The sequence below is a fragment of the Pseudochaenichthys georgianus genome, chromosome 1 (assembly GCF_902827115.2).
Source record: "Pseudochaenichthys georgianus chromosome 1, fPseGeo1.2, whole genome shotgun sequence".
NCBI classification, from domain to species: Eukaryota; Metazoa; Chordata; class Actinopteri; order Perciformes; family Channichthyidae; genus Pseudochaenichthys; species Pseudochaenichthys georgianus.
In genome coordinates this window covers 25,340,718-25,359,589 of record NC_047503.1, presented here as the reverse complement: position 1 = coordinate 25,359,589, position 18,872 = coordinate 25,340,718, and the positions used below count along the sequence as shown (strand labels likewise).

Sequence of the window (18,872 nt, the reverse complement as noted above, 5' to 3'; positions counted from 1 at the left end):
TTTCTTTAAGGACTTTAGTATATTTAATTATGTTTTCCTCTTCGTTTCTGTCCATTTTCGGACTGGTTTTGAAGGGGAGGGGCTTTGTTGAAATCATAAAATACTATAATGCAATCAGTGACAATTTTGATAGTAGTGGATAGTTTGGTTAAGGTCAATCAAATCTAATAAAGCCACCCCAAATCGTCTAGTTAAGAATTGAAACTCGTGATAACGTTTTTTTTTTTTTAAATTTAGTCATGAATATTTAATGTTATCGAGAAATAAATGCTTTGAAATATTTTTGGGGGGTTTTAAGTGAGGTCCTTGCTTTGAAGTACATCTCCAGTTGTGCAGATAGCTACAGGTCTTCTATTAAAAAGGGGTCAAACAGTGAAAACCGAGGCTGAAAAAGAAGGGCATTTATTATGGAACAATAATAACTTAAACATCTGACCAAAAAGCCTTTTTCATTTTAACAGGTATCTTATCCATAAAACAGCCTTGAACCTTGTTTCTTTAGGACTTGGAATACACAATGTGAACAAATGGTTCCATTAACTGGAAAAAAGTGAAAACGTACTTCACCCTATGGCAAAAAAAGGAATGGTGACCAAGTCAATGCGTTGTGTTGTTAAAAATCACAATACCAAAATGGTGTAAGGCAATCGCAGTACTGACTGAAGCACCGCCTCCATTTAGACAGAGCAGCTCTGAATGAAGGATCATCTAACCTTATGTTGTCCGGTTTTGATTTGTCCTAATATTGCAAGAACCCCTTCAGATATTCTTCTTCACATTAGAATGTACAAATATATTCCTACTTATGAATTAATTCAATTTAAATTCATGAAACGGGTGTCTGAAAATTTTTGTTTAGAAGATTGGCGATTTATAGAAAGAACCACTGCATCTTATACATGATATCCTCCAACTCAACCAGGTCATCCAAATGTGCATAACAAATCAACATTTTCAAAGATAGTGCGTACGATTTAGGGTAACTGTGAGGAGAAGAAAAGCATTAAAGAAAGCATCGGATACAGATTACCTTTAAGGGCCAGGAGTGAGGTTTAGACCTGATAAAGGGGTATAAAATGCCCGATCTTTGCATGACAACTTAGAAGAGAAGAAACATCGTCTTAGTCTTTCAACAGGAGGGTCCTTTTCCCTTACTAAGAGGCACATGCTTATCATGCACAACTTCCACTAAGTGGAATATCTAAACCACATCTTGCTATCAGGTTTTTGGACTTTCAGCATTTAGGATTTCTTCCGCAGAATCACATCCCTGGATCTCCCCAGGGATGATTCCACACAAACTATACTACTCTCCTCCCTTCAGCTCCGTAAGTAACATCATTAAGGGTTGATCGTTAAAATAGTTGTTGCCTTTAACAGCATCAATACAATGTTAATCAAGTGTAATAGAAACTGCGCTTTAACAAACTAATTGAGCCACATTCTTATCAGATGAGAAGCTATTAGGATTGAGAGCAGATGAGAATAGTGGCTGTAATATTTGTGTTATTTTCCAAAATATATTTTGACAATCACACGAATAATGTGTCAGTGGGAATATCCCTGAGGTGGTTTTGGCCACATCTCTGGTTTCAGTGATCCACATTTCAATCAGGTTTTAGCTTGTCTTTTGTTTCGTGTAGGCTTTATACTAGAAGCTGTTAAACCAGGGGTTTTGTTGTAAAGGGAAGTTGAAGCGTAAGATGGCAGTAGAAACAGAAGATTTTGTGATATTGTTGCAAGGTTGCTTAAATGTCATTACAAAGTCCATTGAATATTTGTGGTGATCAGAAGAGGAAGCTCTAGTTGTTGGGGATGCTCTGCAGATATGTGAGGATGTGCTGGATCTTCACAAGGCGTTCTTTGAGGCTGGTCATGGAGAGGACAGAGAGCTGGTAGCGGGGGTCGATGGGCAGAACAGCCAACAGCCACCAGCAGCAGGCCGGACCATTGGGAGTCGCCTGGAAGAGAGGAGGAGAGGAATTAGATATGAGAGTGTTACAGATGCTATACAATCGTGAACTGTTAGCGCCGGTTTTGTGTCAAATGATGCACCCCCACCGTGAAATGCACGCCGTGTCACGGGAACACGCATTTCTAAATGAAACGTTTAGACCTTAAAATGATGCTGAAAACTCCAAGTCAACGTCCAGGTTTTTTTTTTTTTTAACTGGTAATTTTCAGTCGTTATTGGTAGCTGGTCCCTTGGCTCATGTCGTCCCCTCGGGCCACCTGTGCTTCAACAAATAATGTCCCCCTGACCCATTTTGATGGTTGGGGTGTTGCAATATACTTGCAACACCCCAACCATCAAAATACAGAGTGAAAAGTTTAACCACAAGAATCAAGACTATATATGAGCTACCACTAAGCGACTCACAGTCTGAAAATCAACATTAAAAAACCCCGGACGTTTACTTTTCATATTAAGCATCGTTTTAAGGTGTAAACGTTTCATTTTCAAATGCTCGTTCCCGTGACAAGGGGTGCATTTCACGCCGGGGATGCATAATTTGGCACAACACCGGTGTTATGCCGTGTTATGCATGCCCACTGCACCTCGCGGGAGCACGGCACAGCATAAAGCATAAACTCCCAGACATTTCAATGATTTGTACGGCAAAGTTAGGTCTCGAAACGTGGTATAACACCGGAGCCCTGCTTCGGGGAAACTTTGGCGCTGTTCTGAGTTTGTTCTAATCCGTCAAAATGACTGACTGCTTTCAGATTTTTCCATCATTGTTAAAAAAAATTCGTCATAGAAGGAAAATATTGGGTTAACGCGACCTCTGATACTAAGCTACACACTGCCAGAGGAATGCATGTCTGCGGCACAATTACATGGCCAGATACTAAATGTGCTTTACACTTCAAAGGGTTTGAAGTGAAAATGTTGACTTTGTCTGTGCCCCAATTTCCATTGTCCATTAGGCAAGATACCGTAATCAATTTTGGAATCACATAACTCAAAAAATCGAGTGTTCAGTGTTGGAGAATCTCTTTATGACTGTTCTGACGCAAGAAAGCTGCTGGGATTATGTATGAAGCACCCATAAAGCTCTTTAGGCCGTATTGTCAATGGACTCCGCCCTTTGGTGCTGCAAAGAGCGGCGCTGTAATCCCTGTCGGCGCTGCAGCCTACGGGCGGGAGCTCAGCGCACACAACAACTTTGTTCCGGTATTAAAGCCTCTGAGCCAGGTGAATCCGTGGTAATGTGTGTTTCCCCAAAAGTCATGAGAGAATCCAATTTTAGAATCCGTGGAGTCTCTCTGTGTCAGACGAGGTAATGAAAGCTGTACAAACCCTGACTTCTCAAGGCCAGCTGATACCAGTTCCCAGAATAATAATATAACAATCAACCTGTGTGCGCTATATTTTCTCAGTTTATCTTGTTGTGTAAAAAGTTGGGACTTAATGTTCTTAACAGTCTGCACGAACGTCTGCTTTGCTGCCACAGGCTGCCAACTCACTGCAGAGTATTCTCACTTTCTCATCTGGTGGACGCTTTATTAAACAACACATATTGTTGTTCCCGTGTGTTCACATTCTGGTGAGCCCACGCCGCATGAGATGTTTAATTTAGCACAAGATATCATTTTTACAAGTTAACTAGTTTTTCTTTGTATTGCTCTTTTTTACAAGGTCGATCCAATCCCTCATTTTAAACCTCCAATATTCCAGCAAAGTGCAAATGTGTGTAATAACACAGTTAAGTAAACCACTCTGCTAAAGAAGATTAACTTTGTATTGCTTAAAGAAGCTTGAAGTGGAAATACTTTTCTAGGAATAATATGAAGGGAAACAGGCACATCTCTGTAGATGGAAGTGGGGTGCTGGATGTTTACCTCAGTGCATGACATTAAGGATTACAGATGGCCCTGTAGGCCATCGAAGCTACTTTACAGATGGCCCTGAGCCCAATTGCCCTGACAAATGCGCGCGGACGAAATGACGCACGAAGGGTTTGGGGGGCCTCCGTCCCCCTAGAACATTTTGATTTGTGCAGGTCTTAGATGCTGTCTGGTGCACTCTCTAGACTGAATTATAAGATGAACCACCACAATATTATATTGTACAATTTCAACTTTATTCTTCATTTCACTTGTTTGTTTGTGTTTGCTCGCTTGCATGCCCTGCATAGCTTTAAGAAATACTTTGTTGTTGGTCAAGACACTTTCCATCTGATGAAGGCAAATGCCTTCCCAGATGTAACAAAGTAACATTACATTCAGTTATAACTGCCAAAACAAACATTATTTACACTATTATGGCCCCTGTTAAAAATGTTTGTAATGTTATCTACTGTAAGTTGGTCGAACGAATGCCTCCTCATCCGCAATGCCTCCTCATCCTTTAGCGCAATACCGCTTCAGTTGCGCCACTTATGTGACAGACAAGAAGAGTATGTGACAGACAAGAATAGTCAATTCTAATGTCTAACACTTAATGTGGAGAAAGAGATGTCCTGTATGGGTTGATTGTGCGTTGATCTGTTGGTAATGCCTCGGGGTTCCGGTGCGCATGTAAACAAATGCATAATGCTGCGCTATACTTTGTGGCCTCATCCAGTTGCATAGCGACACTTATTGTGTAGTTGTCTTTTAATAAGCAGGTAGTCATATCATTAGCTAGAACTAGCTGGATCTGATCGATATGGACATAAACGCGAGTGAAGTCTAATCTGACGGGAGAGAGAGATCAGCTGCTGCTGACGAGTCGAGACTCGACACGCAGCTCTGCATGATCACATGCAGCGGTGAGCGGACAAAACACACACTTCAGGTTAGAATATCACACGTAGCTATTTTAATTACCTCTCAAACTACCTAAACTAGTGTAGATACGTTTAGTTTTACTGTCGGGTCACTCATTACTGGATCCGCGAGCTGCATGATACTGGCATAATAGATTGCCCGATCGGGCAACCAGCAGGTGAGGCTTCATTGCCCGAGCTAAATACTAGATGGCCCCGGGCCATCGTTAATGTCGAGCCCTGTACCTGGATGTCAGCTTCTCGCTCTGGCATGGGTCCAAAGTGCTGCAGGATCTGGTCGTAGAAGTGGACCTTGAGGTTTTGGAACCAGTCGCGGGCCTGCTCATACACGGCATCGTGCAGCTCTTGGAGTTTCTCAAGCTCCTCACTGTCCTCCACCTGACGGACAGGAATCATTTGACCTCTTAGTCACTTTTGGATTGTTTAAACTTAAAAAATAACCTAAAGACACACCCCACTCAAAATAAACCCTGGTAAATACAAATGTAAAACTGATTTTTGAAGACTAGGATTTTACATACTGAACATATTATCCTTAAAAAAGAGTTCTCGTGGTTTTTACCCTGGTATCGCCCAGATTCTCGATGTTCGCAGTACTGTAACCATCCATCATCCCTCGTGTCAGGACCCGGAAGCGTTTCCCTCCGATGGTGTCCACTACTGACCGTCCGTCAGGCAGGAAATGGACACTCCTGATGGTCAGCATGCAGCCATGGTCTACAAACCTGCAGGGGAGCACAATTTAGTTTATTGGTATAGACACATTTTTCCATTCCATATGTCTGGTTTGAGGGTCGCTCCGTATTGCAATTCATACAAATGCACTTACCCTTTCTGGGGATCATTAATACACATCCCAAACTTCCGCGTGCCCGTGTCCATGCAGCGGCGAAGCATGAGGCGGTAGCGCGGCTCGAAGACATGCAGCGGGCAAGGCACGGTGGGGTAAGCCATGGTACACACAAAGATAGGCACATTCTTCGTCAGACTGCACAGAGGGCGAGAAGGAGAAACACATTTAGAGCTTCTGACACAGTTAAAATAACTGATCATGATTGTTGGAATAAACCCAGACGAGAGGGGGAAATGCTTACTCAGAAAGTTCTCTGGTCTCCTCCAGATATGTTTTAGTCCTCTCTTCATACTCCTTACTCAAATACTGTTTGATCAGTTTCTCCAAGACAGTTGTCACCACGTACTTTCTACATGCTAGATACTGAAGAGAGCAAGGTAAGAGTTAAGGGTTAAAACAGGAAGCTAGGACCGACATTTCACTTAGTGCAAAAAGTAGAATGTCCAGACTCTATATGTTGTCTCACCTCTTTCAGGCTCTCTTTACAGAGGGGACACTGGGGCGTATGGTCCAAGCAGCGCTCCAAACAGTTTTTACAGAAGGTGTGGCCACATGGAGTCGTCACAGGCTCGTAGAACAACCTGCATTCACCGTCCAACAGTTAGTTTTACATTCTCAGTCTTTAAAAAAGGCACAAGGTGTAAACATCAAGGCAAATGTGTGTGTTCGGCCCACCAGTGTGTGATCTTACCTCATGCAGAGAGAGCACTCCCAGTCGTTAGGGTCCACCTGATCCTCAGGAACACTTCTGCACGTCTTTGCTTTGGCAGCCTTTTGTTTGGAGCCTTTCACCAAATCTTAATAGAGTAAAAAGCATTTCACATTTAGTTGTTAACTCTGCTAAGATGTCAGTTAATATTCCCTGGTATATTAGATGTGCTGATTACCAATTTGTATTTGCGAAAAATCTCAAAAGTGTCCACTTCATGTTCATGTGTAATGTGTTTTAGTTTTTAAATATATTGATGTGAACAGAAGTAGAAGAAATATGACTTGGAAATGAAGTAAAATACATCAGGAAGAAGAGACAGCAGTAACATGGGGGGATTGCACACAGACCTTGTTTTTTAGACTTGCTACCCCCACTGCCTACAACACAGTGTTCTGTGTCGGACACCGACAGCTTCCTCTTCAGCAGACTCCCTTTATCCTCGTGCCCCAGCTGAGGAGCAGAGCAGACTCTCTTCAGCCCTTCCTCTCCACAGCTCAGGCCGTACATCCGCAGCGAGTGAGCTCGGCTCAGATCGGGCCGCTCCAGGCTCTCCCCGCGCCTCTGAATCACAGAAGATCAACAGAAATGATTAAAGAAATCATATATGAAGAACGAACTGAACGATGTGATATTATAATTCGCCTGCTCGTACCTCCTGGCTGTCCTGGTGTTGGTGTGCCGAGGCGGCGCGGGCCGGCGGTTGGTGTTGTCTTTGGACCGGGCTCTGCGGTTGTTCTTGGGCATCGGCCACCAGGGTTTTATTGCGCAGGCGAGGCGACGTGTTCTGAGTGGTTTCCCTCAGGCCAACCTTCACATTCTCACCAGTGGGGGAGAGCAGGTCACACAGGATCTGTGAAAAACACTCAGTTAGTTTGCCTGCAAATACCTTTTCAAAAGGTGTTTACATGTCAGAGGTAGATACGATGTCTAGGTTATATCATACTGAATATGAATATATAAGTGGAAAGATCAAGTGTTTTTTGGTTGAACAACACATTTACATTTTATTTTCCAAACATGCAGTGGGGTGTGGTTAGATCGCCGGCTGCTGGAGTGATGGGAGTGGCTCGGCCGGAGACCAGACAGCTGAGGCCTGTGCTACGAATCCAGTTCAACATACCCTGGATATGTTTGAGTTATCTGGCTTAACTAACCCAAAACAAACGCGCTCTCGCTAAACGGTCCTACGATGCTGGTTATCAACTCGGTAACTCAAGCCAGGGTTTCTCTGTCCGGCTGAGTACGCGTTCACATGAAAGGGGCGGGGTTAGCAACATTTGACCAATCACAAGCGTACTGACAGCGCAGCGTCATACTTCCTGAACAAATAGTAAACTATAATATTAGACAAATATGAAGAAGTTAAACTTTAAACATCCATGACGTAAACACTTGATCCAGGATCAAAGCCACAGAGCTGCACCTGCAAGGTGAATACAGCTGGTAAAAGAAAAAGTGTTTGAATGCGTACATTAACAGGTTTATGATATCACTGCCCCGTCTAAGACACGAGTGGATCTGACTTTAATTACATTTGACTCGAGTGTTTCATCAACTTAATGTGTTGCTTAAAATAATACTTCTGCATACAGTATGTGACACTGTGAGTGTTGCACGGCCTGATACGGCTCAGCTGACTCAGATAAGGAAATATATGATACATTATGAAGTGATATGCCGCGGACTGTACTTAATGTTACTCTGATCCGGTTACTTATGTTGTGGCAGATATGTAAGTAAGCTTTCTTAACGCTAATGTTATAATAGTCAGATTGCTCTGAAGATGGAGGTGATATTCTATTAATGTTTACATTCACAGTGATTTTTGCCGGCCGTCTTTCCTGCGACGGCAGCTTTTCTGTATTTCCTTTCTCCTGTAATATGACTTGATCGCTTTAAACTCCGCACACTGAGCTCTGATTGGTCAGCAGGCAGTGCTTTCACTGAATTGAGCTCTTAGCCTGCAACCTAACCTGCTCCGGAGCAGGTTTAACGTTCAGCATAAGTTACCATGGAGATCTACCCCGGTAAGAAGTGAACCAGCGTCGTAGGACCGGAAACCCAGAGTTAACCCTGAAGCTACCTCGCTAAGCGAAAATCCGGCTTCGTAGTACAGGCCTCTGCTCAGAATCAGGTAATTAAGCCATCAGTAAAAAGCATGCAGGTAACCTGGTTCAGGTTTCTCTCTGGCAGTAGGCTGGACCCTGAGAGTAGGATCCACGGACCAGAAGCAGCGTCAGGACATAGCAGGGCCGTTGTTTGTTTTTGTGAACTCCCCCTCAGTGGCAATAAACTTTGTTAGATTTTCACAACACACCTTCTCCTTCCTTCATGTTTAACTCTAGCGTGAGCCACAACACTCACAGGGTGAGTTTAACTTTTTGCCCTCCTTTTGTTTTTTGCACAAAGGGTTTATTGACAAACGATTAAATTACAGAAAATGTCAAATCAATTTTAACATCCAAGTGCAGACCCGGTCAGGAAAATGGCAAGCTGGCCCCAAAGAGAAAGCTAACGTTGTTCTGAGGGTTGCCTCAGAATTGATGTCAACATGACCTCAGTGTGCAGATGACCCAGTAACAGGGACCAATACTCTTTCCTCTCAGTCTGGATCATGCTGTAGTACCACACACACACAGACTCTTCACACTCTTTCCTCTTTATTTCCCTGCTAACAGATATCTTGTGATGTCTCTTTTTACAGCTAATGTGTTACCATATGCCCGGCATCAATTGCTAATTTCTCTGTGAGGGCAACATGGTCGGAGCCTGTCAATTTGAATTGCATTAATGGAATTTTTCATTATTTAAAGGCCTTTTAGACTATACCTGTGATTGCAGGTTCCACACACTTAATATGACGTGCTCCTGTCCTGTTGCATGCTGTCTGACTCCCACACTGACTGACATGAATCTGAACAGCATCTCTTTCAGCACCAGAACTCAAACCATATAACCTGAAACCTTTCACATCAATTCCACATACCTATTACCACTGGCATGAGATGACTCATGTGATTATGTAGGTTTACTTATACAATGATGATTCAGAGATGATTACACAAAACTTGCATCAGCATAATCAACTAAATAGTTTTACCACAAAATGGCAACAACTCTCATGTTATTCTTAAAATCGAAGTAGCACTGTGAATAATTGAGAGTGGGTGACGCTTATGTAACCGCATCGCTGTGGTCAGTCCATTAAATGGTACTGATTTCATGACAGAGTCAGTCATAAGACCTGGCCTGCAGGAAATTCCAGCCTGAAATTGATCCCTAACATAACATGTTTATTTTCTTATGATCAGGGGTGCACATAACTGCAGGTACGCATGCGCGACAAAAATCTGAATTGCATAACGTTACTTGTGTCACTACGCGCCTTTGCGTACCTCAAAACATTCCAGAACACATATTTCACATATTTCGTCTACACGTGTTTCTTGTCAACAGTCAATGGAGTAAACTACGAGACATGTAAAACAAAAACAAAGACAGCTACGTTGCCGTTTCACTCCCTGCAAAATCTCTTTGGCCTTTCTGTGACTGACTGAACTGGAGCTGGCCGAGCCGCGCAGGACATAACCGACGGACCTGTGAAGCTTACAGGAGGCAGAGGCTTCGATCACCGGACAACAGAGTTGGTCGCCGTGTGCACAGACAGGGTTATCGTCGGTATGAACAACAGAATGAATTGTGCCAAAACCCCGCCAACTGGCTGCAGTGGGAAACTCCCCTGTGCACATTCTGTGCCCCGCGCACACACTGGAGAACTGCGCACAATCAGCTGATCACAACGTTCACGCTCTGTGGTCAAGCTGCTGCAGTGTGAAACATACAGTTGCAAACTTACTCAGGGTGTTAACGGAAGAGTTTGAAATCAGACAGAGGTGGAAGAAGTACTCAGATATTGTACTTGAGTAAAAGTAGAAGTATAGTGTTACTCTGTTACAGTAAAAGTCCTGCATTCAAAATGTTACTCAAGTAAAATTAGAAAAGTATTATCATCAAAAGATAGTTAAAGTTCCAAAAGTAAAAGTAGTCATTGTGCAGATTGGTCCATTTCAGAATAATATATATGATATGTTTTGTAACGATTGATCATTAAAGTTTTCTCAAAGCTGGTAAAGCTGCAGCTAATTTTACAAATTAGATCAAAGTCAAGTAAAGTACAAATATCTCAAAATTGTACTTAAGTAGAGTACTTGAAGAAGTGTACTTTGTAACTTCCCACATCTGAAATCAGATATGACTTCAAGTCATGTGATCATTTCTTAGTATTTGATCCTTCAACTTGACCTCAGGAAATGCAAGACTTCACAGTTTTGGCAACAAGTTTTGGAGAAAGCAAATCGGAGGCTTAAAAAGAGACAGGGAGGTGCATCTTCTTCATCATCTAGCATGCAAGCAGTGTAAATAGAGGACAGTGAAGGAGACACTGAGGAGGACCATGCTTCGTGTGAGGTGAGTACCAAACGCTGTCTCCTGGTACTCATCTGAGTAACTCACTCAAAAAGTTATGTGCACCCCGGCATGATCAATATATTTTGGATTTGCAGTTTATTTTTATTGTAATCTTCGACTCGTATAGTTGCCCCCTTCCTCTTTTGTATTGCAACTTCTGTCCAGCAAAGTCATTTTGGATAAGTAAAGTTGTATCTCATGCTACAGATGATCCTAATAGAAAGACTGTACATTCTTAGTGGCTTTTAAAGTGGAAGTAAATATTTTATTTAGAGTATAAACTGTAAAACATGACAAATGCTCAGACTTACTGAAATACATATGGTTGTGCAGAATGACCCTTTAAAATAACTTTTTAATTTGTTTTTGTATTATCACCATGATTTCCCTCACCTTTTCCACTTGTCTTTTAGCACAGGGGAAGTCTTCGTCCTCAGACAGGCAGTGGAGGAAGACTTGGAGAGACTTGTCCACTTCGCCCATCTCATGTAGCACCATAGCTTTCCTAAACAAAGCCTGAAAGAACACAAAGAGAGACGTTATACTTATGTATCAGCATTTATGTTCACACTATGTATTTACTCACATGCTAAGTCAGTTTAACTTATTTACGCAAAATGTATTCAAAAACACCAGTCCAACCTTAAGCCTCTTACAATGCTGCTCTTTCTGGGAAGTGTAATTGCTCTACATGCAATATAAGAAAACCAGATTTAAAAATCATACTGAATTGTTTTAGAACAGCCAGACAGAAGACATACTTGAAAATGACAAATAAGATGTATCCAAATGCATTATTTATATGCTTTTCAATCGATCAGAATGATATGCAAGTTGTTTTGTAAGATATCATTTGCACCATAAATAGAAAATATCCTAGGCTCCTGGAAATTATATAATAGTTAATAAAGCTTTGACCATAATCTGTACATTCTTGATGTGGTCGGAAAACCTTCTTTAGCCTTGATAATCTTATGTTACTTAGTTACGCTGTGAAAAGGCCATTTATATAATATATATTAATATTAAAAATATGCTTTGTAAACAAAACAACAGGGTCACTACTAAATACTTAAGACTATTATTCAACACTTTCAGCTGCTAAGACACACTCAAAAATAACTTTTGAAATTCAATTAAACAATTATCTTGTAACTTTAATCCAATCACACGACAAATGAGGTGCTCCCTGTGTCTGGCTTTTAGGGTTTATGATCTTAAAATACACCGTTCTCCGCACTGACCTGATGACCAACATATCAGGAGAGACTGACTGACAGGTTGTTCACATGCCAGACATTAGTGAGGTGCATGCTTACATGACCTGCCACCATTCCTACAGCACCAACAGAATACCTGCCATTACACCTGGTGTCATATCTGACATTGATCAACTTCTCACTATTAAGTCAAACCAAGAGTGACAACATGAACATTGCATTTTAAATAAAAAAACATTTCTGCAGCATGGGGAAACAAATCCTGCAGGTTGGACTGGGCCAAATATTCCTATTTTATCTTTATTTTGAAGTGAAGGAGTTCAAGTATCTCGGGGTCTTGTTCTCGAGTGAGGGAACAATGGAGCGTGAGATGGGCTGGAGAATCGGAGCAGCGGGAGCGGTACTGCAGTCGCTTTACCGGACCGTTGTGACGAAAAGGGAGCTGAGCCAGAAGGCAAAGCTCTCTGTCTACCGGGCCATTTTCGTACCTACCCTCACCTATGGTCATGAAGGATGGGTCATGACCGAAAGAACGAGATCGCGGATATAAGCGGGCGAGATGGGTTTTCTCCGCCGGGTGGCTGGCGTCTCCCTTAGGGATAAGGTGAGAAGTTCAGTCATCAGGGAGGGACTCGGAGTTGAGCCGCTCCTCCTTCGTGTCGAAAGAAGCCAGTTGAGGTGGTTCGGGCACCTAGTTAGGATGCCACCTGGGCGCCTCCCTAGGGAGGCGTTCCAGGCACGTCCAGCTGGGAAGAGACCGAGGGGTAGACCTAGGTCCAGGTGGAGGGATTATATCTCTTCGCTGGCCTGGGAGCGCCTTGGGATCCCCCAGTCAGAGCTGGTTGAGGTGGCCAGGGAAAAGAAAGTTTGGGGCTCTCTGCTGGAACTGCTACCCCCGCGACCCGACCACGGATAAGCGGGAGAAGATGGATGGATGGATGGATATCTTTATTTTGATATGAGACTAGATATTTGGATATATTTTCGATATGGGTACTAGGGGGATTGCGAGTGGAGCCTCGCAGTTTTTCAGGTTGATATGTGAAGCTCATTAGCTAGCCAACATGTATCTAGCAAATGTTCAGCAACATATTAGAAGTGAGGCTACTAGACTAACGTTAGGTCTACTGTAATAGCCTCACTTTTAATAGTTTGCAAAACATTAGCTAGCACTAGTGTTTTGCAGTTGCTAGCAGCTTATTGCGATTTTATGCTAGATAGACAGATATAATAAATTAAGCATTATTGTCAGTTAAGCATGTCAGCCCCACTTCTTGTCTCTCTCTCTAACTCATTGCAGATGACTGCACTAAAGAAAAGGGCACAGAGAAGAAACCAGTTGTAAGATGTTTAAAAGTTAATTAAACATAATATATGCTTAAATGCATTTCAAAGAAGTTGTGTTGAGTTGTGTTGGAGTTTGTGTTATTCTACATTTTGACACCAAGATTTTCTGATTTTACTGCAAATATATATCGGCTCCAAATATCGGTTATCGGTCTCCTTGATTACTAATAATCGGTATCGGCCTTGAAAAAGCCATATCGGTCGATCCCTAATGGGTACAATGGCTAGTGTTTGCTTGGTTTTAAAGGCTGCCGTTAAGTTAAGTTTAAAATGTGTATTATTCGTTCAAAGGGTATACACAGCTAGAGTGTAGATATGCAATGAAAAACGTCACGACTCCTGCAACAATGCAACATAAATATATACAAGACATGAAACAAATAAAACTACAGAAAAAGAGAGAAAAGAAACAGTAGAAAACTAATGTGCACCTAATGCAGGAGAGGCTCACTATATGTAGTATTTACCTGCATAACGGGTGATTATTATCAAAAATATCAGTATGTAAAATGTTCTGAGAGCACCCCAAAATAACGTAGCAATATGGATATTGAGAGATTTGTGAAAGTTGATAAATACACCATATTGCCCAGCCCTAGCTGCAGTAATGTTGTGACCTACTTCAGCAGAACAGCTGGACGTGGGGCTGAGTTCTGTGTCCTCCAGAGCCCGACGGTACATTTTGAGAGCCGTGTACGCCTCGGCTCGCGACAGTCGTGCCACCGCTGTCATCTCTGGATCTGCAGGAGGTGATTGGAAGAGGGGAGAACAATTTTAATTAACTACCAGAAAAGGTTGTTAGTTTAGTGAAGCATGTACGTTTAAACAAATATCTTTCAATCGTGGTTCATCTTAATTTAGTACCAAACTAATTACTGACTACATCAAATTGACTATAATTTTACGAGCAAACTTATAACCCTTTCTACTTCACGGTTAAGTAATGTTAACATTTTATAATTCTGTCACTTCCGGCAAGTCATACATTAAATAACTACGTGACAATCATAAATGATATATTAACTGTGTCAATGCATTCTCAGACTACATCGCAAAAGACAAACAAGTTGCATAATAAGTCTGAAAGAGCAGAAAGATACCAGTGGATGTTACATTAACGTTACTGTTTGCTCCAAAGAGGAGATCAAACGTACAATTAAAAAGCCTAAACCAACTTCTGGGAAAGGCATAATCACTTGGGGAATATTTGAGTACAAACACAGATCCTTATACCTGTAAATTTGAATCACAATAAAAGCAGGCTTTTGGTATTCATTTAATTACTCAACTATGTCACCTTGTCTCAACCTTCCTGATAACATTACTGACGACTGAATTATGTTAGTAGATAAAGCAAGCGTACAGTACAACCAAAAGTTCAACAAGATTATTAATGGGATTTTTTCCATTTTCAAATGTCACGCTTCCATTCAATGCAACTCATGACCTCTCTTTGAGAAAAACAATGGGAGGACGCATGGGACATAATGTGAACAGGACAACAGGTAGTTTGTCTAGCCATCATAACGGCAGGAAAGCCCCAGGAAAGCCCCCTGTCTGCTGAATATCTGGAAGTTTCTGCCTCAGGCCGTCTGCAGCAGTGAGGACCAGCGCTGTCTAACGCAGGTGCTACGCCTCTGTCAGGCCAGGGAACTCAATGTCCTCTGACGTATTCTCCGAGGGTGCTACGCCATTTACCTTCATTTGATTTTTTAAATAAATGTTTTTTTCTGATGATAATCTTTTTTGCCTTTTTCACGTTTATTTGACAGAGAAGGCAAACACATAATCAGTGAAGAGAGAGGGGTAAGACATTTATAAAAGGTCATGGGGAATCAGTGGACAACTGGACACATAAACAAACATAATGTGGATATGTGGTGTCTACTGTGGCCATTTTGCTACCAGTGGGCGTTTTGAAAGACTCGCTGAGTAACACCATGCAGGAACAGAGAAGATTGTGCATCCATGTATTGAAAAAATATGTAATGTTTTTACAGCCTTTGCACATTCCACTTATCTGGCCTTGAGCAAATACTTTAAGTTTTTAAAAAAGGGGGGTAGCATACACGTTAAATGTTGAGACAAGTAATTCAAGTTTAACTTTGAATGTGGTTAGGTAAGGAATTGGTGTATGGGTCAAGTTATTATAATGGCTGCAGCTGTTCACTTTACATATTGCACTAATTATCGAAGGAAACAAGATACAGCAAGGTTACATGTGTGTGTTATATCACTTGACCCAGATGTCATGGATGTTTCCATAACCTGGCGGTCCACTAATGCAGGGGTTCCCAAAGTGGGGTTGTTTTGTTATTATTATTTGTATTATTATTAATAATAACCGGTGCGTAGAAATTTTTCAGGGGCGGACTGGCCATCTATGGAATTCCCCCGCAGCGAGGCTCCCCCATCGTTGACAAATCACTAGCACCACCCACCCCCCTGTTGACAATTCACGTGGGGTCGCCAGTCTCTGGCACTGTTATTTTGGGGGTCGCGGGCTGAAAAGCTTGGGAACCCCTGCACTAATGGTCTGGACCCCTATTTCAGGATGTATGGAAGGTTAGATGTGAATTTACAGGGAATCCAGCTCACAGCATGGTGATAATGATCCATAAAAAAAAGCATTATATTATTTAAATGCTATCAACATTGGTATAAAATAACTACTCTGAAGAAGTTAATTGTTTCTCGCATGGTTTGATGTAGGCTACTTTCGGATCCAGTGGTTGAAGTTAAAAAGGCCATGCCATACCCACAATGCATCACACCATTTTAATTATTATTATTTAGTTATTCCTTAAGATCCAGTGGAAAGCTAAGAACATGTCCCTTTCTCTTCTCCTGGAACTCCTTAGTGAAAATGCAGGCAGTTTCAACTTCAGGTCACCTTCACTGAAACACCTGGGGGTTTAGTGCCTTGCTAAAAGGTCATTTAGACCAATAAGGTAACTGGTGAAAGTAGCACATCTCATTGCCTTCTCAAGCTTGTACAGCCAATGACTGGGATTTGAACCAGTAGCTACACATTCCAATCAAAAGTGATTTGTTGACTATGAATCAACTGCCACAGATGTAACCAGGCCAAGTTTCACTCACTGCCTGAATTGCAGTGAGTGAGTTTCTATCTGGATCACCAACCTTACCCTGGCTGCCTCTGATCGATGTACACATGGCATACACCCCATTGTAAAACACTTATAAAACGGGGGCAGACATAACAGTTACAAAACAGAAAGTGCCCTTCCGTGTACAAGTTACAAAACCGGCTCACAGTGTACGAACATTGGTCACGACCTGCCTTATGCAACTTGCACAAAGCGCGCATGCGCAGCTGGTGAAGTTTCGTAAGCAGGACCCACCAGTATACAGCTAATGGGAGGACTCAACACAGCGCTGGTTAGCAATGTTGGTTAGTAGAACTCACTATAATTAGGCTTTGGGGGTCTGCTATCCACAAACAAAGACTATTGTTGATTTATATATTACGTTGCAAAGAAACGATCCAGTGACACGTATGTTCATTCTGATCGGAAACTCCTCCCCATTTGTGAAAACATGCAAGAAGCGAAAGCAGGGTTTTGAACTGCACTTACCACACTGAATGACATCAGTTGCTAGCGAAATAGCTTCCTCGTATCGTTTTTTTCTACACAGTTCGTCCACTTCATATAGCGTTTTGGACTTCCTCCGCTCCTCGGGGAACCATTTGTCTAAAAGTCCGCACAACATTACATTCGCTTTCTCCTCGCCGCTTACAGTCTCCTTGCACAGCTTACATTTGGAGAGCAGCCGTCGTTGTAAACACCTTTTACAATACGAATGTCCACAGGCTATGGTCACAGGTTCACCTACAAATCTATGGCAGTTGGGACAGTCAAACATCTCGTCCCCACCGCCGCTGTCCCCTGCGTCCTGACTACGGGCGGAAAGTGTGTCAGGCCCACCCTCTTTTCTCTTGAAGTTGCGGAGGATACAGTCCACGAAGGTGCTTAATTGTTCTGGTAGCACAGGGCCATATTGCATAGCGGCTGTAAACCAGTCTATGGCTTCTTTCAGGCAGTTTTCCGACACTAAAGCGTTGGCTTTCTGTAGTATGAGCTGATGGTGTTCTTGCTCCTCCAAAGCGGTGTCCGAGTCAGCGCCGATGAAGAAAGCCGTCCTTTCCTCCGGCGCATCCGCCACTCGCGGTTGGAGCGACATTGTTGCGTAAAAAAAAGAGAAGAAAATACTATGAAGATTTCGGTTTTCTTCTGTTAACGTGCCGCTTCATTTCTACGGCTGCCCCGGTCCTTGCTAGTGTACCGGACCGACTTTCCCGTAGACATACGTTTGTTACGTGACAAATACCGTCACGTGAACAGCAAACTCGTGCCCTGATTGGTCAGTACGTTTCGATTACAAAACCTGCGCCTTAAAGTTTCATAACTACGGAAAGGATTACATTTGTCCCAAGGTCCTCTGCTTTTAAATCCCCCCAGGCTACAAGAGTAAAATAAACAATGAAATATAAGTAGAAGATGTTATATGAGCCGTCCTTGATAGATTGGAGCCAAACGATATAAGAAAACGTACCCAAAATAGCCTAACTCCATCGTAACTGGTTGTGTAATAAGACAATAATAACACCTTCTGAGTTGTGATTTTATGTAATTCTTTAAAAAAAAAAATGCACAAATTAAAAAAATAAAAACACATTTAAAACTTAATTGAATCACTTTATTGACTTAGGGCATGTCTAGAATTACATTTCTGATTGTGATACATATTATTAAATGTTTGCAAAACAGGGGCTTTTTAAAATTGTTTAATTTGATCCTTTACCCTGCATTACACATAAAGCCACAGGCTTTAGGCGCTGAATGCCAATTTCACCTTTTTGCCTTTCGATAGATAATATTTTCCATTGCAAGTTCTTGTGCTGCTCTTCGTTTTGATACGACTTAGATAATACCGTTTTATTACAAATGCAACCCTTCAATAAAAATATTTGAATACACATAAATATATTCCATCCCTCACATACTTATGTATAATAACTTGCTTTATATTTTGTTATTGTTAATTTGGAAATTCAACATGTATATTTCAAGTCTTTTTAATTTGTATTGTACAATGCCATGTATTGTTATGCTGCTGCAACATAAAAATGTCCCAAATTGGGATCAATAAAGTACATCTTAAACAAATAATCGTCATCTGTCATCTCCTAAAGTCATGGGCTACTCCTGGTCCATAACACACTGTATTTAGGAGCTTTAATATGTGAAAATATAAAAAACAAATGACCTTATGGGCTGGCTGTGGCTCAGTGAATAGAGTGCTGGACTTCGAATCAGGGGTACCAAGTTCGAGTCCCACTGTAGTCAGCATGTCGTTGTGTCCCTGGGCAAGACACTTCATCCCAAATTGCTCCTGTGGGGATTGTCCACAGTACTGAATACTGTCAATAAGTCGCTTTGGATAAAAGCGTCTAACAAATGACATGCAATGTT

The 18,872-nt window shown here is 41.9% G+C and overlaps 1 protein-coding gene across 1 annotated transcript; it reads right to left on the bottom strand.

Moving 5' to 3' along the window:
- Positions 1–386: 386 nt before the first annotated feature.
- lonrf1 (LON peptidase N-terminal domain and ring finger 1) lies at positions 387–17,713 on the bottom strand. The gene is made up of 12 exons (XM_034080320.2): positions 16,974–17,713; positions 13,996–14,114; positions 11,201–11,323; positions 6,993–7,190; positions 6,688–6,901; positions 6,320–6,425; positions 6,095–6,209; positions 5,870–5,991; positions 5,605–5,763; positions 5,338–5,500; positions 5,001–5,153; positions 387–1,961 (listed from the first exon to the last, which is right to left on the bottom strand). Exons 1-12 carry the CDS (start codon positions 17,578–17,580, stop codon positions 1,803–1,805), a joined length of 2,238 nt encoding a protein of 745 aa, XP_033936211.1. The 5' UTR covers positions 17,581–17,713; the 3' UTR covers positions 387–1,802.
- Positions 17,714–18,872: the final 1,159 nt, after the last annotated feature.